The 23,559-nt window shown below is 40.2% G+C and overlaps 1 protein-coding gene and 1 pseudogene across 2 annotated transcripts in view; one reads left to right on the forward strand and one right to left on the reverse strand.

The window, feature by feature from the left end:
- Positions 1-23,559, forward strand: part of JMJD1C (jumonji domain containing 1C) — a 320,800-nt gene that overhangs the window by 22,843 nt on the left and 274,398 nt on the right. The window contains exon 1 of one of the 2 annotated variants that reach the window (XM_018042211.1): positions 23,062-23,407. The exons of the other annotated variant lie outside the window; for it this stretch is intronic. Within the exon in view, the coding sequence (XP_017897700.1) occupies positions 23,240-23,407 (168 nt within the window). The 5' untranslated portion in view covers positions 23,062-23,239. Of the gene's footprint in view, positions 1-23,061; positions 23,408-23,559 lie in introns of those variants that run through there. 2 annotated transcript variants of the gene reach the window in all.
- Positions 9,594-10,295, reverse strand: LOC102178143 (annotated as a pseudogene).

Genomic DNA, 23,559 nt, shown 5'->3' on the forward strand with positions numbered 1-23,559 from the left:
ACACTTGCTGTGTTATGCTTAGTTACATATATCATGTACATTTCTGCTTTTCTTTTTAGTTACATGAGGTGTAGATACCCTGTGATTTGGAATCACAGGATGATTTTTAACTGTCAGAAGGTAATTGTAGGGAAGCAGCTTAGCAGCTTTTCTCACCTATGACTTTCTCTATTGCTTGAGTGCTTTTTAAAAAGCAGAGACATTTCTTTGCTGACAAAGGTCTGTATAGTCAAAGCTATGGTTTTTCCAGTTGTCATGTATGGATGTGAAAGTTGGACTGTAAAGAAAGCCGAGCACCGAAGAATTGATGCATTTGAACTGTGATGTTGGAGAAAACTCTTGACAGTCCCTTGGATTGCAAGGAGATCAAACCTGTCAATCCTAAAGGACATCAGTCCAAAATATTCATTGATTGGTAGGACTGGTGCTGAAGCTGAAGCTCCAATACTTTGGCCACCTGATGCGAAGACTGACTGATTAGAAAGACCCTGATGCTGGGAAAGGTGTGAGGGCAGGAGGAGAAGGGGATGACAGAGGATGAGATGGTTGGATGGCATCGCTGACTTGATAGATATGAGTCTGAGCAAGCTCTGGGAGATTGTGATGGATAGGGAAGCCTGGCTTGCTGCAGTCCATGGGGTTGCAAAGAGTGGGATGTGACTGAGCGACTGAACTGAATTTTTTTATTATGTTGCCTTTATAATTTTTCAATCTACAGTATACCTAGAGTATTCATGTGGATTCTGTATGTACTGTCTGCCTTTTGTAGCCACAGGTTCTGCATCCATGGATTCAACCAACCTAGGATCAAAAATACTCAGGAAAAAAAAATTGCAGAAAGTTCCCCAATGCAAAATTTGAATATGCTGCAGTGGCAACTATTTTTATAGCATTTGCTTTGTATTAGGCATTATAAGTAATCTAGACATGACTTAAAGTATATGAGAGGATGCATATAGGTTATATTCAAATATGATGACACTTTCTATGAGGGATTTGACGAGTATTTTTGGAGTTTGGTATATGTGGGGTTCTGGAATCAGCCCTCTATGGAAAAAGGGGTGGCTGTATACCCATGCTCTATACCAAAGATACGCAGAAGGTTCTGAAGAAGTCTTTAGGGGAGTGAGGAGGAATGTTGTTCTGAATTTTGAAAAAGTCTAAGGCACCTTTCCTGCAAAGTTTTACTTCGGTTTTCTTGTTGCTCCCTGCATTGCTGTCATTGTTCAAATCGTCAGTTTGTGAAAGTGGCCTCGTTTTTGTTAAAATTACTCCGTACATGTTTTCAGCGTTAATAGTTCACAGTACTTCAGGAAACTGTTAGCATTTAGGGGTGGGTCCGAAGAATTCTGAATGTATTAGCACTATGTTTATTTCTATAGAATTGAGCGAGATAACACAACTTAGAAGTTAGTGAGAAAGACAAAAGGAAATTGATATTAAAAATAGATATCATAGCTTTGGAAGGTGCTAGATCACCAGTTCATTTTCTGAGAAATTGTTAATGGAAAGAATCAAGAATTTATATTGTTTTTCCTGTGTAAACTGAGTTTCATGGTAACTACATAGTTATTTAAGGAAACTCCTTATTAGAAGAATTCCAGATAATAGATGCAGATGGAATAAAATGATAGTATTAGCGTATCACCTTTAGGCAACCCCTAAATAAATAATGGAGAATGGTCACTGGGTAAATCAGGCTGGCAACACTTGAATGTAATAATCAATTTGAACATCACTTTATAGGTGGGACAACCAGATTTTATGTGTGTTCTAATGTGATATATTAGGCAAGTGCGTGTATCACCTATGGTGTTCTTGCCAAATATTTGAAAATGAATCATGTCTCTAGATCTCACCAGTTCACAGGAAATATGGGGAACTGGCTGCTGCTGCTGCTGCTAAGTCACGGCAGTCGTGTCCGACTCTGTGCAACCCCATAGACGGCAGCCCACCAGGCTCCCCCGTCCCTGGGATTCTCCTGGCAAGAACACTGGAGTGGGTTGCCATTTCCTTCTCCAATGCATGAAAGTGAAAAGTGAAAGTGAAGTCGCTCAGTCGTGTCCAACTTGTAGCGACCCCATGGACTGCAGCCTTCCAGGCTCCTTCATCCATGGGATTTTCCAGGCAAGAGTATTGGAGTGGGGTGCCATTTCCTGGTCCATGGGGAAATGGAGGAATACTTTAATGCCATAAGGAAATAGTCACCTAAATTTAGAATATGAGAAATTCTACAAGACAAATGACTTGTAACAGATTAAATGAGATTTGAAGAGATGTATCAGTCAGATACAGTGTGTGGTTCTTGTTTCTTTCCTGGTTTAGACAAACAAGTAGTAAAAGTTCCACTTGAAAGAGGATTGAAATTTGAACCTGAACTATGTATTAGATAATACTGAGAAATTATTGCTAATTTTGTCAGATGAGTTAATGGAATTATAGTGTCAGACTTTAAAGAAAAGTCTTTAACTGATGGTGGTATATTCTTTACTATGTATAGGGGAAAAGATATGGTATCTGTGATTTGCTCTAAAGTACTCCAAGCCCCTCCACCCCCAAAGAAAAAGAAATGAAAGGAAAGAGATACGCAATATTGTTAACTTGCATGACCATTCATTCTACAGTTATCTCCTTACTTACATACATGTTTGGAAATTTTCAGAACCAAAGGTTGAAAAGAATTAACCTAAAATTTGTGTGGCATAACGATTTCTAGCAGCCAACAAAAACTAGGTCAGTAACATAATTAATAGCACCTGTTAGAGAAGGAAATTGCAACCCGCTCCAGTATTCTTGCCTGGAGAATCCCACGGACAGAGGAGCCTGGCAGGCTACAGTCCATGGGGTCGCAAGGGTCTGACACGACTTAGCAGCTAAACCACCACCACCATACAGTGAAATGGGCTTCCCTGGGGGCTCAGTTGGTAAAGAATCTGCCTGCAGTGTAGGAGATTCAGGTTCAATCCCTCAGTCAGGAAGCTCTCCTGGAAAAGGAAATGGCAGCCCACTCCGGTATTCTTGCCTGGGAAATCCTATGGACAAGGGAGCCTGGGAGGCTACTGTCCATGAGGTCGTAGAGTCAGACACGACTTATTGACCAAACCACCGCCACCATACAGTAAAAACAAAGCAACTGCTGGGAAGAAGCACAACTCTTCCTAATATTTATTAAGAACACAAAGTTTTCCTTGACAGTGTTCTTGAGGACACTATGTAATGTAGTGTGAAAAGCATTTTAAACCCCATCGCTTCAGGAAATGAAATCAGTTTTTTATAGCATTCCGCTAAATGGCCAGTGGAATCCCATCCATGATTAATTCCAGTGAAATCAGCTTTGTGGGGAGCCAATATGATAAATTCTAAGAGCCTCACTCCCTGGTAGAATTCATTAAGAGATGGTCCCATCTTGATCCTTCCTCCCCTCCATTTCTATAATGACTTCTTCCTCTAACCCTCTGTTGCAGATTAGTTAGTATAACAGATAAAAGAGAAATTTCGTTATAGCTGGAACTGTTGGCCAAAAGAATTTGACTGAATTCTGTTTTCTATGGTTTGTTTCCAAAATAAGTATTTCTTAAAATGTCAAATGTCTTAAATGTTTAAAATACCAGAGTCATCTATTTCCTTAGAGATTTTGGTGATAACCCCTGTCTCCCAAGTTTTCGAGTAGCTAATGCATTATATGAAGCATCTGCAGGTAGTTCTCCATAAAAACACTGTTTTGTGTGAAGCTTTCCCTGAGTATTGAGCAGCAGTGAATTGAGATTCTATTTGCTGGCAGCTCACTGAAATACAGATCCTCTGTGTTATGGATGGAGAAGGCAGTGGCACCCCACTCCAGTACTCTTGCCTGGAAAATCCCATGGACAGAGGAGCCTGGTAGGCTGCAGTCCATGGGGTCGCCAAGAGTCGGACACGACTGAGCGACTTCACTTTCACTTTTCACTTTCATACATTGGAGAAGGAAATGGCAGCCCACTCTAGTGTTCTTGCTTGCAGAATCCCAGGGACGGGGGAGCCTGGTGGGCTGCCGTCTATGGGGTCGCACAGAGTTGGACACGACTGAAGTGACTTAGCAGTAGCAGTGTGTTATGGATTAAATCTGAACCGTTGTTCAGTGAAGCTTGTGCTAAGGTTCACATTCTTTGGTGAAAATTGATGCTTAACAAGAATAGGACATTTCCTGCAATTCAAGATGAGCCATGGTTAAAGCCAAGATTCTTCAGAAAAGAATTTTAATTACTGCATTGCTTTTTTGTTAGCATGCGTTGCTTGCTCAGTCGTGTCTAACTGTCTTAACTCCATGGACTGTAGCCTTTTGGACTCTGTCCATGGAATTCTCCAGGCAAGAATACTGGAGTGGGTAGCTATTCCCTTCTCCAGGGGATCTTCCAGACCCCAGGGATTGAACCTGGGTCTCCAGAGAAGCCCACTTTTCTATTGCTGTATAATAAATTGCCGCAGCAGCTTAAAATAACAGATGCATTATCACCAGTTTCCATGACCAGGAGTCTGGGTAAAGTTTAAGCCGAGTCCCCTGCTCAGGGACTGAGGAGGCTGGAAATCAGAAGGGTTGACTAGGGCTGAGATATCACTGAGGCTCTGGATGTTCTTCCAAGTTCCAAGTCCATGAGTTCCTTGGCCGAATTCATTTCCTTCCACCTGTAGAACACAGGCCAACTCGCATTTTCATAGCTGGCGAGAAAGTCTTTGATGTCTGGGCCTTCTTTTAAAGGGCTTACCTTTTCAGGCCAACCTGGGAAGAATCTTCCTTCTGATTAAAGCCACTATTAGGGACCTTAATTACATCCACAAAGTATTTTCACCTTTGCCATTTACAACAACATGATTGTGGCAGTGATATTCCATCACCTTTGCTATATTTCATTGGTTAAAAATAAGTTGCGAGTCCTACCCACACTCAGGGGAGAGATGATTGTACAAGAACGTGAGTCATTGAGGGTCATAGTAGAATTTTGCCTACCAGTATTACACTGTCACCCACTATAAAAAATTTAAAAAGCTTACTTACTATTACGCAGACAATATTAATGGAGCTTGAAGCACAACAGTATAGTCACCCATAATCCTGCCAGCCGATGAATCAAAATGTTTCCCTTTGGCTGTGTGCAGACATTAATTTTATAAGGAACTTATAGAGCAGAGAAATAATTTTCTATTGCTTTCCATTTAGTAAAAACATTTATTATTTACATAATATTTATTATCTGCCACTTTTAAAGAATGGAATTGTCTTAGGTGACTGTAGTACTGATTGTCTCAGGTTAATCAAGGTACAATTCACAAACAGTAAAAAATCATTGTTCTCTGTGTATAGTTCTAAGAATTCTGGTAAGCACATGTATATGTGTAACCACCATCACAATAAAGATGTAAAATATTATCTTGTGCCATTGATAAGACCAGCCTTCCCCCCACGTCCTAGACCTTGACAATTACTGGTCTGTTTCCTGCCCCTGTAGTTTTGCAGTTTCAAGAATGTTGAATAAACGGGCTCCTACACTTCAGAGTCTTTTGGGTTTGGTTTGTTTCCGTTAGTATAAGGCATCTGAGGTTGTATAGTAAGGGAACAACATTCCTGAGGCAACATAAACATACATGTTTTATCTTTGTCCCTGGTTCCTGGTCTGGAATTCCTAAAAACTCTTGAAAGGAACATACTCATAAGCTTTTTTAAACCATGCCTGACTTTATGCACTCTTGGGCCTCTTGATAGCTTCAGGTTGGGGGCTGGTTGTCAGAGGAACCAACAATGTGATTAGAGGTTAGAACTTTTGCTTCCATCCCTGGACCTCCAAGGAGGGAGAGGGTTTGGAGATTGAGTTCAGTTATCAGTGGCCCATGATTTCATGAATCACTTCTACTAATTAATAGTAGAGCCTACATAAAGACCTTTAAACTGTGGGGCTCAGAGGGTGTCAGATTTGAGAAACATGTTCATTTGCTACTAAGGTGGCACACTCAGACTCTGTGGAGACAGAAGCTCCTATGCTCAGGACCCACTGGACCTTGCCCTCTGTGCCTTTTTATCTGATTAATCGCTTGTATCCTTTACAACAAACTGGTAAATAAATATTGTTTTCTCTGCAATTTTGTGACCCATTCTAACAGTTTAATGCACCTGAATGGGGGTGGAGTTTATGGGAGCCCCTTTGACCTTGTGGCCAAGCTGAACAGAAATATGGGTAACCTGGGGACCCAATACTTGGAACTGGCATTGGAAGTGAGGGCTGTCTAGCCTGGGGGGGGTCTAATGCTGACTTGAGTAGTTAATGTCAGAATTGAAATGAATTCTAGGACACCTAATTGGTGTCTGGAGAGTTGGAGAATTAGTTGGTGTGAGGAAAAAAACTTACAGATTTGATGTCAGAAGGATTTTGACTAAAAATAGCTCACTTGTACCCAAAGCTGCCTAGGGGTTGACCTTGTTCAGCTCCTGGGAGGTAACCTTTAAGCCCTGGAATGTCCTGCTTAATAAGGGTGTCTTTGTTTACCTGGGGGCCTTTGACCACCGTAGGTTGCTTATCCTGACAGTGTGGCTGTGTGTGGTATCAGCTTGACCTGCAGAGGAGCTGGAGACTAAAGTTAGCCATGCAGATAGTTAGCCCTACCCATGTGTCAGACCTCAGATAAAAATGCTAGACATTGAACCTCAGGTGAACTTACCTGGTTGCTCGTATTCATACATATTATCATAAGCTCTTGGGAGAAATAAGTGCCGAACCCAACTCCACCGGTGGGGACAGCTGAAAGCTTGGTGTCTTCTGGACTCTGCCTTATGCCCCTCTTCGCTTTAATGATTTTAATTTGTATCCGTTTGTTGTATTAAACTATGACCCTGAGTAAAATGTCTTGTTTGAGTTTTATAACTCTCAGTTCAGTTCAGATCAGTAGCTCGGTCACATCCAACTCTTTGAGATCCCATGAACTACAGCACGCCAGGCCTCCATGTCCATCACCAACTCCCAGAGCTTACTCAGACTCATCTCCATTGAGTCAGTGATGCCATCCAACCATCTCATCCTCTGTTGTTCCCTTCTCTTCCCGCTTCAATCTTGCCCAGCATCAGGGTCTTTTCCAGTGAGTCAGTTCTTTGTATCAGGTGACCAAACTATTGGCATTTCAGCTTTAGCATCAGTCCTTCCAATGAATATTCAGGACTGATTTCCTTTAGGATGGACTGGTTGGATCTCCTTGCAGTCCAAGGGACTCTCAAGAGTCTTTTCCAACACCACAGTTCAAAAGCATCAATTCTTCAGCACTCAGCTTTCTTTATATTCCAACTCTCATATTCATACATGACTACTGGAAAAACCATAGCTTTCACCAGACGGACCTTTGTAGGCAAAGTAATGTCTCTGCTTTTTAATATTCTGTCTAGGTAGGTTGGTCATAACTTTTCTTCCAAGGAGCAAGCCTCTTTTAATTTCATGGCTGCAGTCACCATCTGCAGTGATTTTGGAGCCCCCCCAAATAAAGTCTGTCACTATTTCCACTGTTTCTCCATCTATTTGCCACGAAGTGATGGGACCAGATGCCATGATCTTAGTTTTCTGAATGTTGAGTTGAAGCCAACTTATTCACTCTCCTTTTTCACTTTCATCAAGAGGCTTCTTAGTTCTTCTTTGCTTTCTGCCATAAGGGTGGTGTCATCTGCGTATCTGAGATTATTCATATCTCTCCCAGCAATCTTGATTCCAGCTTGTGCTTCATCCAGTCTGCTATTTCTCATGATGTACTCTGCATATAAGTTAAATAAGCAGGGTGACAATATACAGCCTTGATGTACTCCTTTCCTGATTTAGAACCAGTCTGTTCCATGTCTAGTCCTAACTGTTGTTTCTTGACCTGCGTACAGATTTCTCAGGAGGCAGGTCAGGTGGTCTGGTATTCCCATCTCGTGAAGAATTTTCCATGGTTTGTTGTGATCCACAGAGTCAAAGGTTTTGGTGTAGTCAATAAAGCAGAAGCAGATGTTTTTCTGGAACTCTCTTACTTTTTCGATGATCCAAAGGATGTTGGCAGTTTGATCTTTGGTTCTTCGGCCCTTTCTAAATCCAGCATGAACATCTGGAAGTTCACAGTTCATGTACTGTTGAAGCCTGGCTTAGAGAATTTGAGCATTGCTTTCCTAGAATGTGAGATGAGTGAAACTGTGCCGTCGTTTGAGCATTCTTTGGCATTGCCTTTCTTTGGGATTGGAATGAAAACTGGCCTTTTCCAATTCTGTGGTCACTGCTGAGTTTTCCAAATTTACTGGCATATTGAGTGTGCACTTTTACAGCATCATCTTTTAGGATTTGAAGTGGCTCAGCTGGAATTTCATCACCTCCACTAGCTTTGTTCATAGTGATACTTCCTAAGGCCCACTTGACTTCACATTCCAGGATGTCTGGCTCTACATGAGTGGTCACACCATCATTATCTGAGTCATGAAGATCTTTTTTATATAGTTCTTCTGTGTATTCTTGCCACCTCTTCTTAATATTTTCTGCTTCTGTTAGATCCATACCATTTCTGTTCTTTATTGTGCCCAGCTTTGCATGGAAAGTTCCCTTGGTATGTATTTTTCTTGAAGAGATCTCTAGTCTTTCCCATTCTATTGTTTTCCTCTATCTTTGCACCAATCACTGAGGAAAGCTTTTTTATCTCTCTTTGCTATTCTTGGGAACTCTGCATTCAAATGGGTGTATCTTTCCTTTTCTCCTTTACCTTTCCCTGCTTCCCTGATAGCTCAGTTCAGTTCAGTCGCTCAGTCGTGTCCGACTCTTTGCGACCCCATGAATCGCAGCACGCCAGGCTTCCCTGTCCATCACCATCTCCCGGAGTTCACTCAGACTCATGTCCATCGAGTCCGTGATGCCATCCAGCCATCTCATCCTCTGTCGTCCCCTTCTCCTCCTGCCCCCAATCCCTCCCGGCATCATAGTCTTTTCCAATGAGTCAACTCTTCGCATGAGGTGGCCAAAGTACTGGAGTTTCAGCTTCAGCATCATTCCCTCCAAAGAAACCCCAGGGCTGATCTCCTTCAGAATGGACTGGTTGGATCTCCTTGCAAAATCCACCTGCAATGTAGGAGACCTGGGTTGGGAAAATCCCCCTGGAGAAGGGAAAGGCTACCCACTCCAGTATTCTGGCCTGGAGAATTCCGTGGACTGTATAGTCTACAGGGTTGCAAAGAGTCAGACATGACTGAGTGACTTTCACTTCACTTACTCTCTTCTTTTCATAGCTGTTTGTAAGGCCTTCTCAGAAAACTGTTTTGCTTTTTTGCGTTTCTTTTTCTTGATCACTGCCTCTTGTACAGTGTCACGAACCTCTGTCCATAGTTTTTCAGGCACTCTATCAGATCTAATGCCTTGAATCTCTTCGTCACTTCCAGTGTATAGTTGTAAGGGATTTGACTTAGGTCATACCTGAATGGTCTAGCAGTTTTCCCTACTTTCTTCAATTTAAGTCTGAATTTGGCAGAAGGAGTTCATGATCTGAGCCACAGTCAGCTCCTGGTCTTGTTTTTGCTGACTGCATAGAGCTTCTCCATCTTTGGCTGCAAAGAATATAATCAGTCTGATTTCAGTATTGACCATCTGGTGATGTCCATGTGCAGTCTTCTTTGTTTATTCTTTTGGGTATCAAATAATCCTTTATTTTTCTTTTTCCTTTGCCATTCTTACCTAACTAGGCACTCCACTGCACCACTGTTGATGTCGTCTATGATGTAATGAGGGTGGCGGCCATCAGCATTGCAGCCTACAGACTGGGAGGTCCCCAGGATCTCTTTAATGGTTCCAGAAAGTTCTCTAGCTAGAGACCGATGCCGCATCTGCCAGGCAGTGTTGACAATCTCATCAAAAGTGATGTTTCCACTGTGCTTAATGTTTTTCTGCTTCTTTCTGTCTCTTAGTGGTTCCTTGAGGGCTTTGATGATCAGGGCAGAGGCAGAAGGTACCACCTCAGTCTGGGCCTGTCTGTTCTGAACCGTCAGTTTCACTGTAATCCTCAGACCCTTCCAATCACCAGTTGCCTTGGTGATGTCATCACCAACCTTTTTTAGAGACAGACCCAGGGGGCCCATCTTGGGGGCCAGGGCAGACGTGGCACTGAGTTCCCCACCGGTGCACCTCAGGTACACGACTTTGATCTCGTTGGGGTTGAACTTAGGCGGCATGGTGGAGGCGGCTGGTGTCGGATTTGGGACAACTGAAGAAAGATGCACCTTGACCTCCTCCGAGCCAAAAGCAGAGTCTTCTCTTGTGTTGTTGGAAGAGGGTGTTTGCAAGACCATTCTATTGTTTTCCTCTGTTTCTTTGCACTGATCACCGAGGAAATCTTTATTATCTTGGCAAAACTCTGTTAACCTTTGCTGTGCTTCATTCTGTACTCCAAGGCCAGAGTTTCATGTTACTCCAGGTATTTCTTGACTTCCTACTTTTGTATTCCAGCCCCCTGGAATGAAAAGAACATCTTTTTGGGTGTTAGTTCTGAAAGTCTTGTAGGTCTTCATTGAACCGTTCAACTTCAGCTTTTTCAGCGTTACTGGTTGGGGCATAGACTTGTATTACTGTGATATTGAATGGTTTGCCTTGGAAACAAACAGAGATCATTCTGTTGTTTTTAAGATCGCATCCAACAGCTGCGTTTTGGACTCTTGTTGACTATGATGGCTGCTCCTTTTCTTATAAGGGATTCCTGCCCACAGTAGTAGATATAATGGTTATCTGAGTTAAATTCACCCATTCCAGTCCATTTTAGTTCGCTGATGTCAACATTCACTCTTGCCATTTCCTGTTTGACCACTTCCAATTTGCCTTGATTCATGGACCTAACATTCCAGGTTCCCATAGGTCTCGTGAATCATTGAACCTGTAGATGCCTTGGGGACCCTGAACTGCAGAGATTGGTTCATATCATCTCATATATACTGCTGAGTGTCTTTGCGGAGTTTCTTCATTCTCTAGCTGAGCTGGTAGTTTCTAGCTTTTGGCAATTACAAATAAAACTGCTATAAACATCTGAGAACAGATTTTTATGTGAACATAGATTTTTATTTCACAAATATCCAAGTGATAGTTGAATTATATGAAAAGTTTAACTTTATAAGAAACTACCAAACAAATTTGGAAAGTGGTTGTACCGTTTTGTATTATTCCTCCCAGCTACTATTAGATGAAAGTTCTAATTGCTCCTCATCTTCCTTCCTCAATGTTTGGTATTGTCAGTTTTCATTTTCTTTTAATTTTAACCATCTTAATAGATGTGTAATAGTATGTCATTATAGTTTTTCTTTACATTTCCCTAATAACTAATGATATTGGGTGTCTTCACGTACTTATTTGCCATTTGTATTATTATTATTTGTATATCTTACTTGATAAAGTATCTCTTCAGATTTTTTGCTCAGTAAGTTTTGTTTTTTAATTAAATTTTGAGAGTTCTCTAAATTTTATGGATACCAATCATTTATCATATGTGTGGCTTGTAGGTAATTTCTACTAGTCTGTGACCTTAGGAATTTTTAATTGCACTAGTGTTTAATTTTGAATCTTATGGATTTTAAGAAATCTTCGGCTAAATCAGTGTGAAAATTGTCTGTTTTATTCTTAAAGATTTTTAGCTTTTCAGATATTTTAGGTTTATAGTTCATTTTGAATTAATTTTATTAATTTTAATATATGGTGTGATAGATGAAGGGTTTTTTTTTTTTAATGTATGAACGTCTAATTGTTCTAACCCTGTTTGTTAAAGGGATTGTCCCTTCTCCATTGAACTACTTTTTTACCTTTGACAACCGATTAACTATGTACGTATGAGTCTGTTTTTGGACTCTCCATTTTGTTCAGTTCATTTGTTTACTCTTTTGCTCATGTCATGCTGAGTTTATTAATGGAGTTTTATAGCATACTCCTGAGGTAAGATACTATGAATCTTATTTTCTCCTTTCAAAACTGTTTGAAAAAAAATTGCTTTGGCTGTTCTAGTTCCTTTACCTTATTGATTTTAGTATCAACTCATTGATTCTCAAAATCAAAATACTTGCTGATATTATCATTGTGATTACTTTGAATTTATGGGTCAACTTGGGGAGAATTGAGTCTTCTAATAAATGTGCATGGTGTATCATTTCACTTATTGAGTTCTTCTTCCATTCATCAATACTTTCAGCATGAAGAGGTTGTACCTATTTTATTACATTTATATGTGTTATAATCTTTTTAGGTGTTATTCTAAATAGTACTGGTAGACAGTCATGCCATTTGCAAACAGAGGCAGGCTTATTTCTTCCCTTTCAATCTGTATGCCTTTTATTTCTTTCTTCTTATTTTATTGTACTTTCTAGGTCTTTAAGTGTGTTATGTTGAATAGGAGTGGTGACAGCAGATTTTCTTTCCTTTTTCTGACTCTTTGGAAGAAACCAGGTAGTCTTTTACTCTTAAATAGGATGTTAGGAATAATTTTATAGTAGATGCATTTTATCAGGTTGTGTAAGTACCCTTCTACCCCTGATTGGCTGAGAAGTTTTTCAGGAATGAGAGTTGGGTTTTCTCAAATGCATATGTTTTGCATTTGTTGATGCTATCATATTTTTTTCTTTAGTCTGTTGACTGGTGAATTATGCTGATTGATCTAATGCTGAGTCAAGTTGCATTCTTGGGATAAATCTGTATTTGTCTCTGGTTGTGGTGTGTTATCCTTTTTGTTAGTTACTGAATTTGATTAGCTAATATTTTGTTGAGGATTTTTGCATATATGAGGGATAATGAGTTTTCTTTTCTTGTAACTTGTCAGATTTTGGTTTGTAGAACCTCATGTTCATAAAATGAATTTGAAACTTTCCCACCTACTGGTGTAGATTTTTTTTACCCCCACTGTTTTTTTTTAAAATTCCTGGTTAGTTTTACCACTGGTAATTTCTTGTGACCTATCTTCAAGGTTATTGATTCTTTTCTCAGCTCTGTTAAGTCTGAACCTACCAAAGACTTTAAAATTATTTTTAGTGCAGTTCTTGTTTTGACCATTTCAGGTTGACTCTTTTAGCATTTCTGTTCAACTCTTGTACTTTCTGTCTTGGACTTGCCATCTATTATGCATATTGTTTTTCTGCTCCATTTGAGCCTTTGTCATTATTGATAATTATTTTTAATTCCTTGGCTGATAGTTCCAACATATGAGTTACGTGATTTGCTTGCTCTTCAGATTTTGTGTAATGTAGAATTTTTTTCGAAGGAGAGTAGGAAATTACTTTATTTGAAGGAATAGTACAAATGAAAGAACTTGGATGGATGTATTTGTATAAATTATAAAAAAGGTAATGATAACCCAGCATGCATGCATTACCCCCATGGCTAGGCCTACACTTTTTGAACAAATTCCAGCTATCATTTGCATGATGATAAAGACTGAAGTATATAGTATTTATGCCAAGAAGTAGGCATGACTCTTGTTCTGTTAAATTGTTAGTGTGGGGAGTTGAATCAGTCTTGTCTGAAGTTGATGATTTATGGGGTTTTTTTTGTTGTTGTTGCTTTGGTTACCCTCAGTGTATTGTCAACTGTAAATACTTCTGTCATCACTTCATCCTTAAGGTGAGAGTTGATTTGCTGAAAAGTTTAACTCAATGTTTTTACTCCACCTTTATCCTTAAGCCTTACTTGTACTTATGAGAGTCAGAGAGGTTCTCTCTGTCCTCTTTTGTTCCTCTTTTAGTAGAGTGGTGTTCCGTGTTTCTGGGAGCTTGTTTGCCTTGTGGTAGGCTCAAGGCCCTGGGAACTATTTAGCCTTGTGGTGGTGGGTAACAGACCTTATTTTTCATCCTAGACCAATGTTAGTTTTAGACAGGCTCTGTGTTTTTCTCTTCTAAGTAATCCTGCTTTTCCCCTGAGTTGTTTGGGGCCAGGATGATTTCCTTTCCTTCCCTCAGGGGTAGATACGACCTTCTAATTTGAGGGAATTATAAAAATTTGAATCATAAAAACACCAGAAGAAAAGTATGGAAGAATACTTAACGTATTTTCTAAGGATGGCTTAAGGTTGAAACAAAGATTTTGGCTTATTTGTATAAAAATTTTAAACTAGTGAATATCAAAAAGTGCAAGTGGGGAAAGAAAGATCCATGCACATTTAGCTGTAAAAGTAAATGAAACTTCTACATCTGTAAAAGTAAATGATTTTCAGATAATTTTTTTAATTAGAATAATTGAAAAATGGATTTTTAGCTATTATGAACAAAGAAGAATATAAAAGCATGCAAAGTAAAGGTTTCTAATATAAAGGTTATTTGTAGTGCAGAGTGTCTCTTAAAAATTTCTCCATTTGAAGTTAGTTCTGCTAGATTATTTTAACATGATAGTTTTAAGGGCAAATTTGGAGAGGAGAGGAAGGAAGCATTTCTACAAGGCTTTAAAACTTTCATTGGGAAATTCTTTGGTCTGTATTATTACTTTGCATGTATTCATGATTAATATGTGTGTCTTCTGTGAGATCTTTTGAGAGAGAAACTTTCAGGCTAAAAACATTCCTTTTCCTAAGCAAGACTATTACATTCTATCAATCCTTTAAGGGCTTCCCAGATTGCACTAGTGGTAGAGAACCCATCTGCCAAAGCAGAAAACAAAAGAGACGCAGGTTCAATCCCTGGGTTGGGAAGATCTCTTGGAGAAGAAAATGGCAACCCACTCCAGTATTCTTGCCTAGAGAATCACATGGACAGAGGGGCCTGGCAGGCTACAGTCCATAGGGTTGGAGAGAGTCAGACGTGACTGAAGCAACTTAGCACATTGGTCCTTTAATATTTTTTCAGGTTTGAAGCTACCATGTATGAGGAGAGTGTACTCCACTGCTTGCTGGATTATTCAGAAGCCTTAGAAGCAAATTCTTAGAAACTTAGTTAATGATGTTAGCCTCTACTTTTTCTGTACAGTTCCTAGAAAAGCAGAGGGGTTTGCCCAAAGTGTACAGTCGTTAGCAATAGTAGTAACACAGACTTCCTGGGCATTTGCGCTTTCATTACACTACATATGTGACCGCTTCCCTGGTGGCTCAGTGGCAACGAATCCACCTGCTAGTGCAGGAGATACAGGAGACATGGGTTCAATCCCTGGCTCGAGAAAATCCCCTGGAATAGGAAATGGCAGCCCACTCCAGTATTCTTGCCTGGAAAATCCCATGGACGGAGGGATTACAGTCCATGGTGTCACAAAGAGTCTGACACAACTGAGCACACACACGTGTGTGACTACTAATTTTGTATTTGTACATTTGATGTACAGAATATCCGTTTGTAAATGGCTCTGTGGCATGGGGATTGACCAGTTTTAACCTTAGTGTTTGCATACTTTGTGAAAAGAGAAGTTGGTTAGCTTTCTGAATATTTCTTTAGGCCATTAATCGTAGGTAATATCAAAATGCCGTGGAGTAGCAGAATGTTTTGGGGATGTTGATTTGAATTTTAAGTCTGTAGTTAAAAGTTTCTTTGCGGTCTCCTTTTTATGTGTGTCAATTGTGATTTATAGAGAAAATGATCTAGGGGCCCCCAAATCCTGAGCCTTAGAATTGGAGCACTATTTTATACACTCTTTAATTGAGCAAGTAAATAATCTGTAATAGTGAAGCACACATGGAGGGAGAAGACAATGCTTTCCTTTATACGGAGTAATTTATTTTTATTGCATGTTTATGTTATGTAGCATTACATGTAAATCCCATTATATGTAATCAAGTGGCTTTTTCTAGAATATGCCAAAGAAAAAAATGACTACAAATTTCCCATATTTCACTGCTAGGCCTTGTTTGTTTTGGTTTTGTTTCTTTGAAGCCAAGTGCCATTAATTTAAGAAATATGCCTCAAAACTGTGTGTTCTTGATCATAAACTTTCATCTGGAAAGGAACATCAGTGGAATATAGTTAGCATGCTGAGATTTTGAGTCATTATTACTTTTTAGCTTTAGGTTTTACTTTGAGTTTTTCTCATTTATAGCTTCAGATACAAGTGTAGATACTGTTTTACTTAACCAAGTTTCATGGATGTAAACAGCCATTCTTTGGGACTTTCAGTTTTGCTACTGCTTACTTGTGGCATAGTGAAGGCTTGTGAGGACAGATGTATAACCCTTTAGGAATGTAACCTGTTAAGAAGCTAGTGTCAAGTTGAAGACTCAGAGTACAAACTGCCGCCTAGCATATTTTAATGGTAGTTAATAGTGGACGCGTTTATGAGACGGGTGATGAACACACAAAAGTGCTGTGGGGTACCCTGGGAAGACTTGCTATATGCTCAGTGGCAGCTTTTCATTTATTTTTTTTCTTATAGTTCCTCATTCAGCAGATTAGGATATTTTCAGTGCTATTATGTTCATTCTTTCTAAATTAAAAAAAATTATCATTAAAAATCAGATTTAGTCTTATTTTTAATAGAAAAATATTGAAAAGAAGTGGTAGGTCCTGTGCATCCAGAATATAAATTAGAAACTAGGTAACAAATGTGGAGGCCCAGTAGAGATTTCTTGTTTTCTCCTTCTTTCCTATCTTCTTACCTTCATTTCTTCTTTCTCCCTCTTGCTCCTTCCACATAGCATCAAGAAGACAAGTTATATTGGTATGTACTTAGCATCAGGAGGACAAAGTTATATCAATATGTTGGCTCTGTCAAAGACTGTTCTCTTTGGAATACTAAGAATAGGCTGGTGTTTTGCATATATATTGCTTATAGGATCATTTGGGGATTTGCATTAAATTGGTACTTTAGTAACAATGTAAGCTCTTCTGGTGGATTGTAACTTTCTCTGTGTCTCCTTAGAAATTATCCCCAGGAACCACCTTGCTTTTCTGGTGAAGCTCAAGTTTTAGGAAGGCTTTGCATTGTACCTCCATGATGAAATAAGATAATATATGTAAGACATTGTTATAAAGGTGATGAATAACCCTATAGAAAGAACATGAACTCTTATTTATGAATATGGCTCTCAATTTAGAGATTGTAAGTTCTCTTAGATGGGTTGGATTTAATAGAAAAAGGTATATAGTATATATATATATTGCTATTCATTAATTCAGTAACATATACTGAGTATTTAATATGCACAAGTCTTGGATGCTGGGAGTATTGTTATGAACAAGATAAACGGTCCTTGCTTTTATGGAACTTACGGTTTGCCAGGGGAGACAAACATAAAACAACCATTTACACAATAAATGTTATATATACAGTTGTGATGAGTGCTAAGACAAATGGGAAAAGTTTTGAAAATCCATATTTGGTGGTTTGATAATCTTGGGATTAGATGGCTTCCTTGAGGAAGTGACATTTGAGTTACTTTATTATTATTGTAATGTGATTGAAGAATTCAAGTTTAAATAAGTGCTTAAGGAAATACTGAAATAAGGGCTTTGGGGCATTTTTGGTGGTTCAGTAGTTAAGACTCTGCTTCCAGTGCAGAAGGCACGGGTTTCCATCCTTGGTCAGGGAACTAAGCTCTAGCATGTTGCATGATGTGGCCAAAAAAAAAAAAACAAAAAAAAATTAAGATTTAATAATAAACATGGTAAAGTCATTTTTTTTTTTTACATAAATTTATGTTCTATTCTGGTCTTGGTATACCATTTGCAGAATTCACTTGAAATTGTTGACTTTCTTCATTGGCTTCCACAGTTCTTGGATGTACTTGTATGAGTCTAAGACTTCATAACCCACTCCAGTCTTTACATTTGACAATAAATAAAAACTTCCAAGTTATAATGGATTTGAAATTTTTTGTTAAAACGCACTAAACTTACCTTGTATGCCATTCCAGTAATACTTCCTTAATTAAACCAACCAAGGCATTTCTATTGTACATCTTTCTTAGACTGAACTTCTTACAGGATAGAGGCCCTATCTCCAGAACCTTGCAGGATGTGAGACACATAATAAGTGTAAAATAAGCAAATCTATTATGGATAATCTGGGTTAAATAAGGATGAAACAGTTTGGTAGCTGACTTTCCTGTTTCTTTTAACTTTTTAGCGTAATACAGGGGCTTGGACTTAACAAAGTCTGGTTTTGAATACCGGTTCCTTAATGTGTAATCTTAGGCAAATAAACTTCTGTAAACCACATCTTCTTCATCTTAAAATCATGGGACTTCCCTAGTGGTCCAGTGGTTAAGATTCTGCACTTTCACTGCTGGTGGCTGGGGAACTAATATCCTATATGCCTTGAGGCGAGGCTAAAAAAAAAATGAGCTGAATAAAATAAAATGAAATTGCTTGTATAAAGTGCTTAGCACAGTGTCTAACATATCATAACTGTTCCAAAAATGGTGGCTAATATTATTACAAGATACAGATCTTCCTCTTACAATGGGGTAACTTCTAGATGAACCCATCAGAAGTTGAAAATATCCTAAGTTGAAGATGCGTTTAAAACACCTGATCTACTGAATATCCTAGCTTAAGTTTACCCACATTCAGTATGCTTAGAATACTTTCATAAGCCTGGGCAAAGTCATCTAAAACATAGCATATTTTATAATAAGATGTTGCATATCTCATGTAATTTATTGAATCCTGTACTGAAAGTGGAAAGCAGAATGGTTGTATGAGTATAGAAAGGTTTTAAGTGTACATCACCTGTTAACGTTGGTGTTTGTTGCCTGGCTTGGGCAGCTTCCTGCCAAGGCCCAGTATCAGGAGGGAGTATTGTACTGCTCTTAGCCTGGGAAAATACTAAAATTCAGAATTCAAAATAAGGTTTCTACTGAATACATATTGTTTTCACACTGTCCTAAAGTCAGAACATCTTAGGTTGAACCATTCTTGAGTTGGGGACCATCTGTGTATGCACTGAACTTTTTTATCTGTTTTATCTATCATGTTTAAAACAGACACATGTAGTGACCCAGGATACTGGTATATGTTAGAGCAGCTAATTGGCCCTTTCTATAATTAAACTGAGGCAAAAAGTAAGAAGTTAATAACTAGTTGGCTGTTTTGAAATGAAACTTGATGAACTTTTATTGATAAGTGGATAACTGTGGCCCATACTGTAATGAAGCCATTATCTTCCTTTATAAGTCAGTTTTAAAAAAATAATAAACCAGTAAATTTTTGTGGCTTTTTAAAACACCAGATAATCCTACAGTGCACTTGGATGTAGGAAATTTGCCTGAATTGATATATATGTGTGTATGGATATATTTATAAACATATTTGGATTGGGGAATGGAAAGAGTAGAAGCTGTAGTCTATAAATTTTCAGCTTCTGTAAACTTATTTTAAATACTTCTCTGTTACTGTCTTTGCCTATATAATGAAGTTCAGTTCTGTTCAGTCAGTCAGTCATGTCCGACTCTTTGCGACCCCATGAACTGCAGCATGCCAGGCCTCCCTGTCCATCACCAACTCCCAGAGTCCACCCAAATCCATGTCCATTGAGTTGGTGATGCCATCCAGTCATCTCATCCTCTGTCGTCCCCTTCTCCTACCCTCAATCTTTCCCAGCATCAGGGTCTTTTCAAATGAGTCAGCTCCTATCAGGTGGCCAAAGTATTGGAGTTTTAGCTTCAACATCAGTCCTTCTGATGAACACCTAGGACTGATATAATGAAGTACTGCTGCTGCTGCTGCTGCTAAGTCACTTCAGTCGTGTCTGACTCTGTGCGACCCCATAGACGGCAGCCTACCAGGCTCCCCTGTCCCGGGGATTCTCCAGGCAGGAACACTGGAGTAGGTTACCATTTCCTTCTCCAGTGCATAAAAGTGAAAGTGAAGTCACTCAGTCGTGCCCAACCCTCAGCGACCCCATGGACTGCAGCCTTCCAGGCTCCTCCATCCATGAGGTTTTCCAGGCAAGAGTACTGGAGTGGGGTGCCATTGCCTTCTCTGAATGAAGTACTATAACTTATAATTTTAGCACTATTAATATAACTCTTTACATTTACCAATATTGACATTTTCTGACTTATCTTTATGAAAGTAAAGGATGTAAGGGAATTTAATTTCAGATTTGGCTTTACATTTATTTTTATTCAGTGTTACACTTTACACTTTTGATTTGATTTGATTATGTTTACACTTATGATTTGCTGGCAAAAATAAATGCAGTTGAATTTTTTTTAACAACTTGGGGGTTAGGGATGCCGACCCTCAGTACAGTAGAAGATCCGGAGTACTTTGCATTTGGCCCTTGGTGTCAGAGGTTCTGCATTTGTGGATTCAAATGGACATACTTATTGAAAAAACCTGTGTGTAAGTGACTCCACAGTTCAGTTCAGGGTCAGCTGTACTGCCTGAAACAAAGCAAAAGATATATTAAGGCCTTTTAATTTTACATTAAAAAAATGAATTTCAAGTTTTTCCATAAGCAAAAATATACACAAATTAGTGGTTTATTGTTTTTGTTGTTGTTAAACCCTAGGTACTAATTGTAGTCAAACGATTCATAGACTAGTATATGGAATATAGTACGTAAGATGTTTGGATTGAAAATGTTAATGAAGATATATGACCGTCTGAAAAACTTTGTTTCTGCATTTGGAACATTTTGACTTTGATTTGCATGCTTTTCAGAACACTTAAAAGGACAGCATTCTACATGTCTAGGGGGTTCTTCGGAGAAGGCAATGGCACCCCACTCCAATACTCTTGCCTCAAAAATCCCATGGAGGGAGGAGCCTGGTAGGCTGTGGTCCATGGGGTCGCTAAGAGTCTGACACACAACTGAGCGACTTCACTTTCACGCATTAGAGAAGCAAATGGCAACCCACTCCAGTGTTCTTGCCTGGAGAATCCCAGGGACGGGGGAGCCTGGTAGGCTGCCGTCTATGGGGTTGCACAGAGTCGGACACGACTGAGGCGACTTAGCAGCAGCAGCAGCAGGGGTTTCCTAGGGGTCCATTTATAGGAGTTTACCTACAAAATTAAAGCCAGCTGGCACCTTTATGTAAGGTAACCTGACAATCTCTCTTTCTAAAAGTGAGTGATATTTGTGATAATAGTGTTATTTGCAGCTTTTCTCAAACGACCTTATTTATATTTTCTCACTTGCTCCTAGAATATCACTGAGATTAAGAAGCAGGCAGTTTCAGTTAAGCATCTGTGTCATGCCAAAGATTACAAAGCAAGTCATTGATAATTTGGTATCTGAATATCAATCTTCTTATTTTTTCCCCTCTTTCCACATGTTAGATTATTTTCACCAGGTTATTTTATTGGTTCCTTAATCCATTTGAGATTTTAGAAATCTTAGCTTGTAAGGTGATTTGCTAAGTATTATACAGTACATACTGAAAGAGTGGACTTGGAAGTTAAAGATTGCACAATAAAATTATTCTCTCAACTTGCCAGTATGCATTTCTAGACATGGTTTTCCTTTGTTTATTTATTACAGTTCTACATTTGGCCTTTAGATTAGCAGAATTAGACCATGATGATTAAAATCTGGAAAGAACTCTTTCTTGTAATTTAGGTTTTTAACCTATTAGCAGTGGCCATGTATTTTCCATTTCAAAAACAGCTTAGATTTTGTAAGAAAGTGGATAAAAGCCTTATGTCTATTTAAAATATTCAGATTTCTAAATTCCTTTAAAAAGGTAACTTTTCGTGGAGGTTTAGAAAAAATCTTTAAGAAAATGAAATTTAGAATAGATTTCTATTGTGCTAGAAGAATTTGGGGAGCTGATGTAATCATTAGTGGCCCTGGAAATAAAACCCACAACTGGGATTTTAAAAATTATCTTTAATAAAACTATGTCAGAAGATTTCTCAGTGACATCAGTATGGATGCTTGCTTTAGAATTCAACGGTGAGATCAAAGGAGTAATTATTCCAAGTTGGAGATGTGTGCTGGGATGGATTACAACGTCCTGTTGTGATTGGACGGGAAGTAAACATAATTTATTTTCCTGAACTATGATTGGCTAAAACCCTTTTCTTTCCACGTTATTTTTCTAACAACTGAATTCGGAGCCTTTCCAAACGGTTTTTATTGTCAGACCAACGAGTTTGGGGTATGTACTAGTATTAAAAGTACTCAAATGCATGGAGAAACTGTTCTTGAATTTTAAGAATGGTGACAAAAGCCCTCAACCGTGTGTCTGGCTTTCTTAAAACAAAGCAGTAGCGAGCTGCAAATCTCTGCATAGCTCAAACCCGAATTGAGTGTTAGGGCTTCCCTTGTGGCTCAGCTGGTAAAGAATCCGCCTGCAATGTGGGAAACCTGGGTTCGATCCTTGGGTTGGGAAGATCCCTTGGAGAAGGGAAAGGCTACCCACTCCAGGATTCTGGCCTGGAGAATTCCATTGTATAGCCCATAGGGTCGCAAAGAGTCGGACACCATGGAGCGTGTAGTGAGTGTCGCCCCAGACAGGAAATACGAAAGGATGACAGTGTTTCCTTCGTTTTAATTTAAAGACGTGTACTGTGTTTCTGCACGGACTGAGTTCTGTGGGCTTAGTTTTCAGTTGAAAGTGTTGCTCTGCGTTGCTGCTGGGACTGCGGGACTGCTAATTCAGGCAGAATTCGGGCTAACTCAGACTGCAGGGCGCCATTTGTTCGGCGGGGAAAAAATATCACTCTGGAGATGCGGCTGTTAATCTGGAGTTTGTTTTGCGACCCAGAGTGGAACCAGCACACTTCACTTTCACCTCACTCAACCCCCCACCCCAACCTCCCACTTCTCAGGGAGCGACGAGTAGAGAGGTGGACCCCAAACACTACGTTTCTGAAGGACTACATTCCCTTCTCCCGCCCCTACTTTTTTTTTCTAAATCCAGTCTGGTCCCGCAGCCGCCGCGTCGGGCACTACTTTCCGTCTGCGGTGGTTCCTCCGACCCTCTCCCGCGGCTCCCTCCCCCAGCCCGCGCCGGCGGAAGGAGACGCGCGGCGCGCTCGCAACCGTGGATGGGGAGGCGGAGTAGTACTGGGCGCGGCGCGGTGGCGGCAGCGGCCGGAGCTGCATCGGGGTCTCAGACGGCGTGTGGAAATTTGTAAATTTCTTTCTTTCATTTGTGGAACTGTAGCTAGAGGCTGCAGGTCGGAGAGTCCAGGACAGTGTTGAGGACTGAGTGACTGAGGTCGCTGTGCCCTTCTGGGCAGAGAGTCCGGTGCGCCCCCGAGTCTGCGCTCGCTCGCGGGGCCGCCGCCTTTCCCGGGTCCGCTGTCTTCAGCATGGACAGCCGGTAGGAGCGGGGTTTCGTTGATTCCTTGGCAGCCGAGGAGGCGGCGGCTGCTTTGGCAGTGACGGCTATGGCGGTGGAGACGCGGCCGGAGCTGGTGGGGAAGCGGTTCCTGTGCCTGGCGCTCGGCGAAGAGGCGCGGCTGGAGCGCGGGGAGAGCGGACGCTGCTGGCGGGGCTGGCGAGCGGGGGTTATCCGAGCGGTGTCACACAGGGACAGCCGCAATCCCGACCTGGCGGTAAGAGCGCGACCACCCCTCAGTCTCCAGCCCGCCGCCGCACTGTGTGGGGTTACTTCTGGCACCTGGTTCAGCGGGCCAACTGGCGGTCACGCCCCTCTCCTGCGCTCTTGGGCGGGTTTGCCCACATACCCTGCCGGGGTCGCCACCTC

This window comes from Capra hircus, chromosome 28, assembly GCF_001704415.2.
Source record: "Capra hircus breed San Clemente chromosome 28, ASM170441v1, whole genome shotgun sequence".
NCBI lineage: Eukaryota > Metazoa > Chordata > Mammalia > Artiodactyla > Bovidae > Capra > Capra hircus.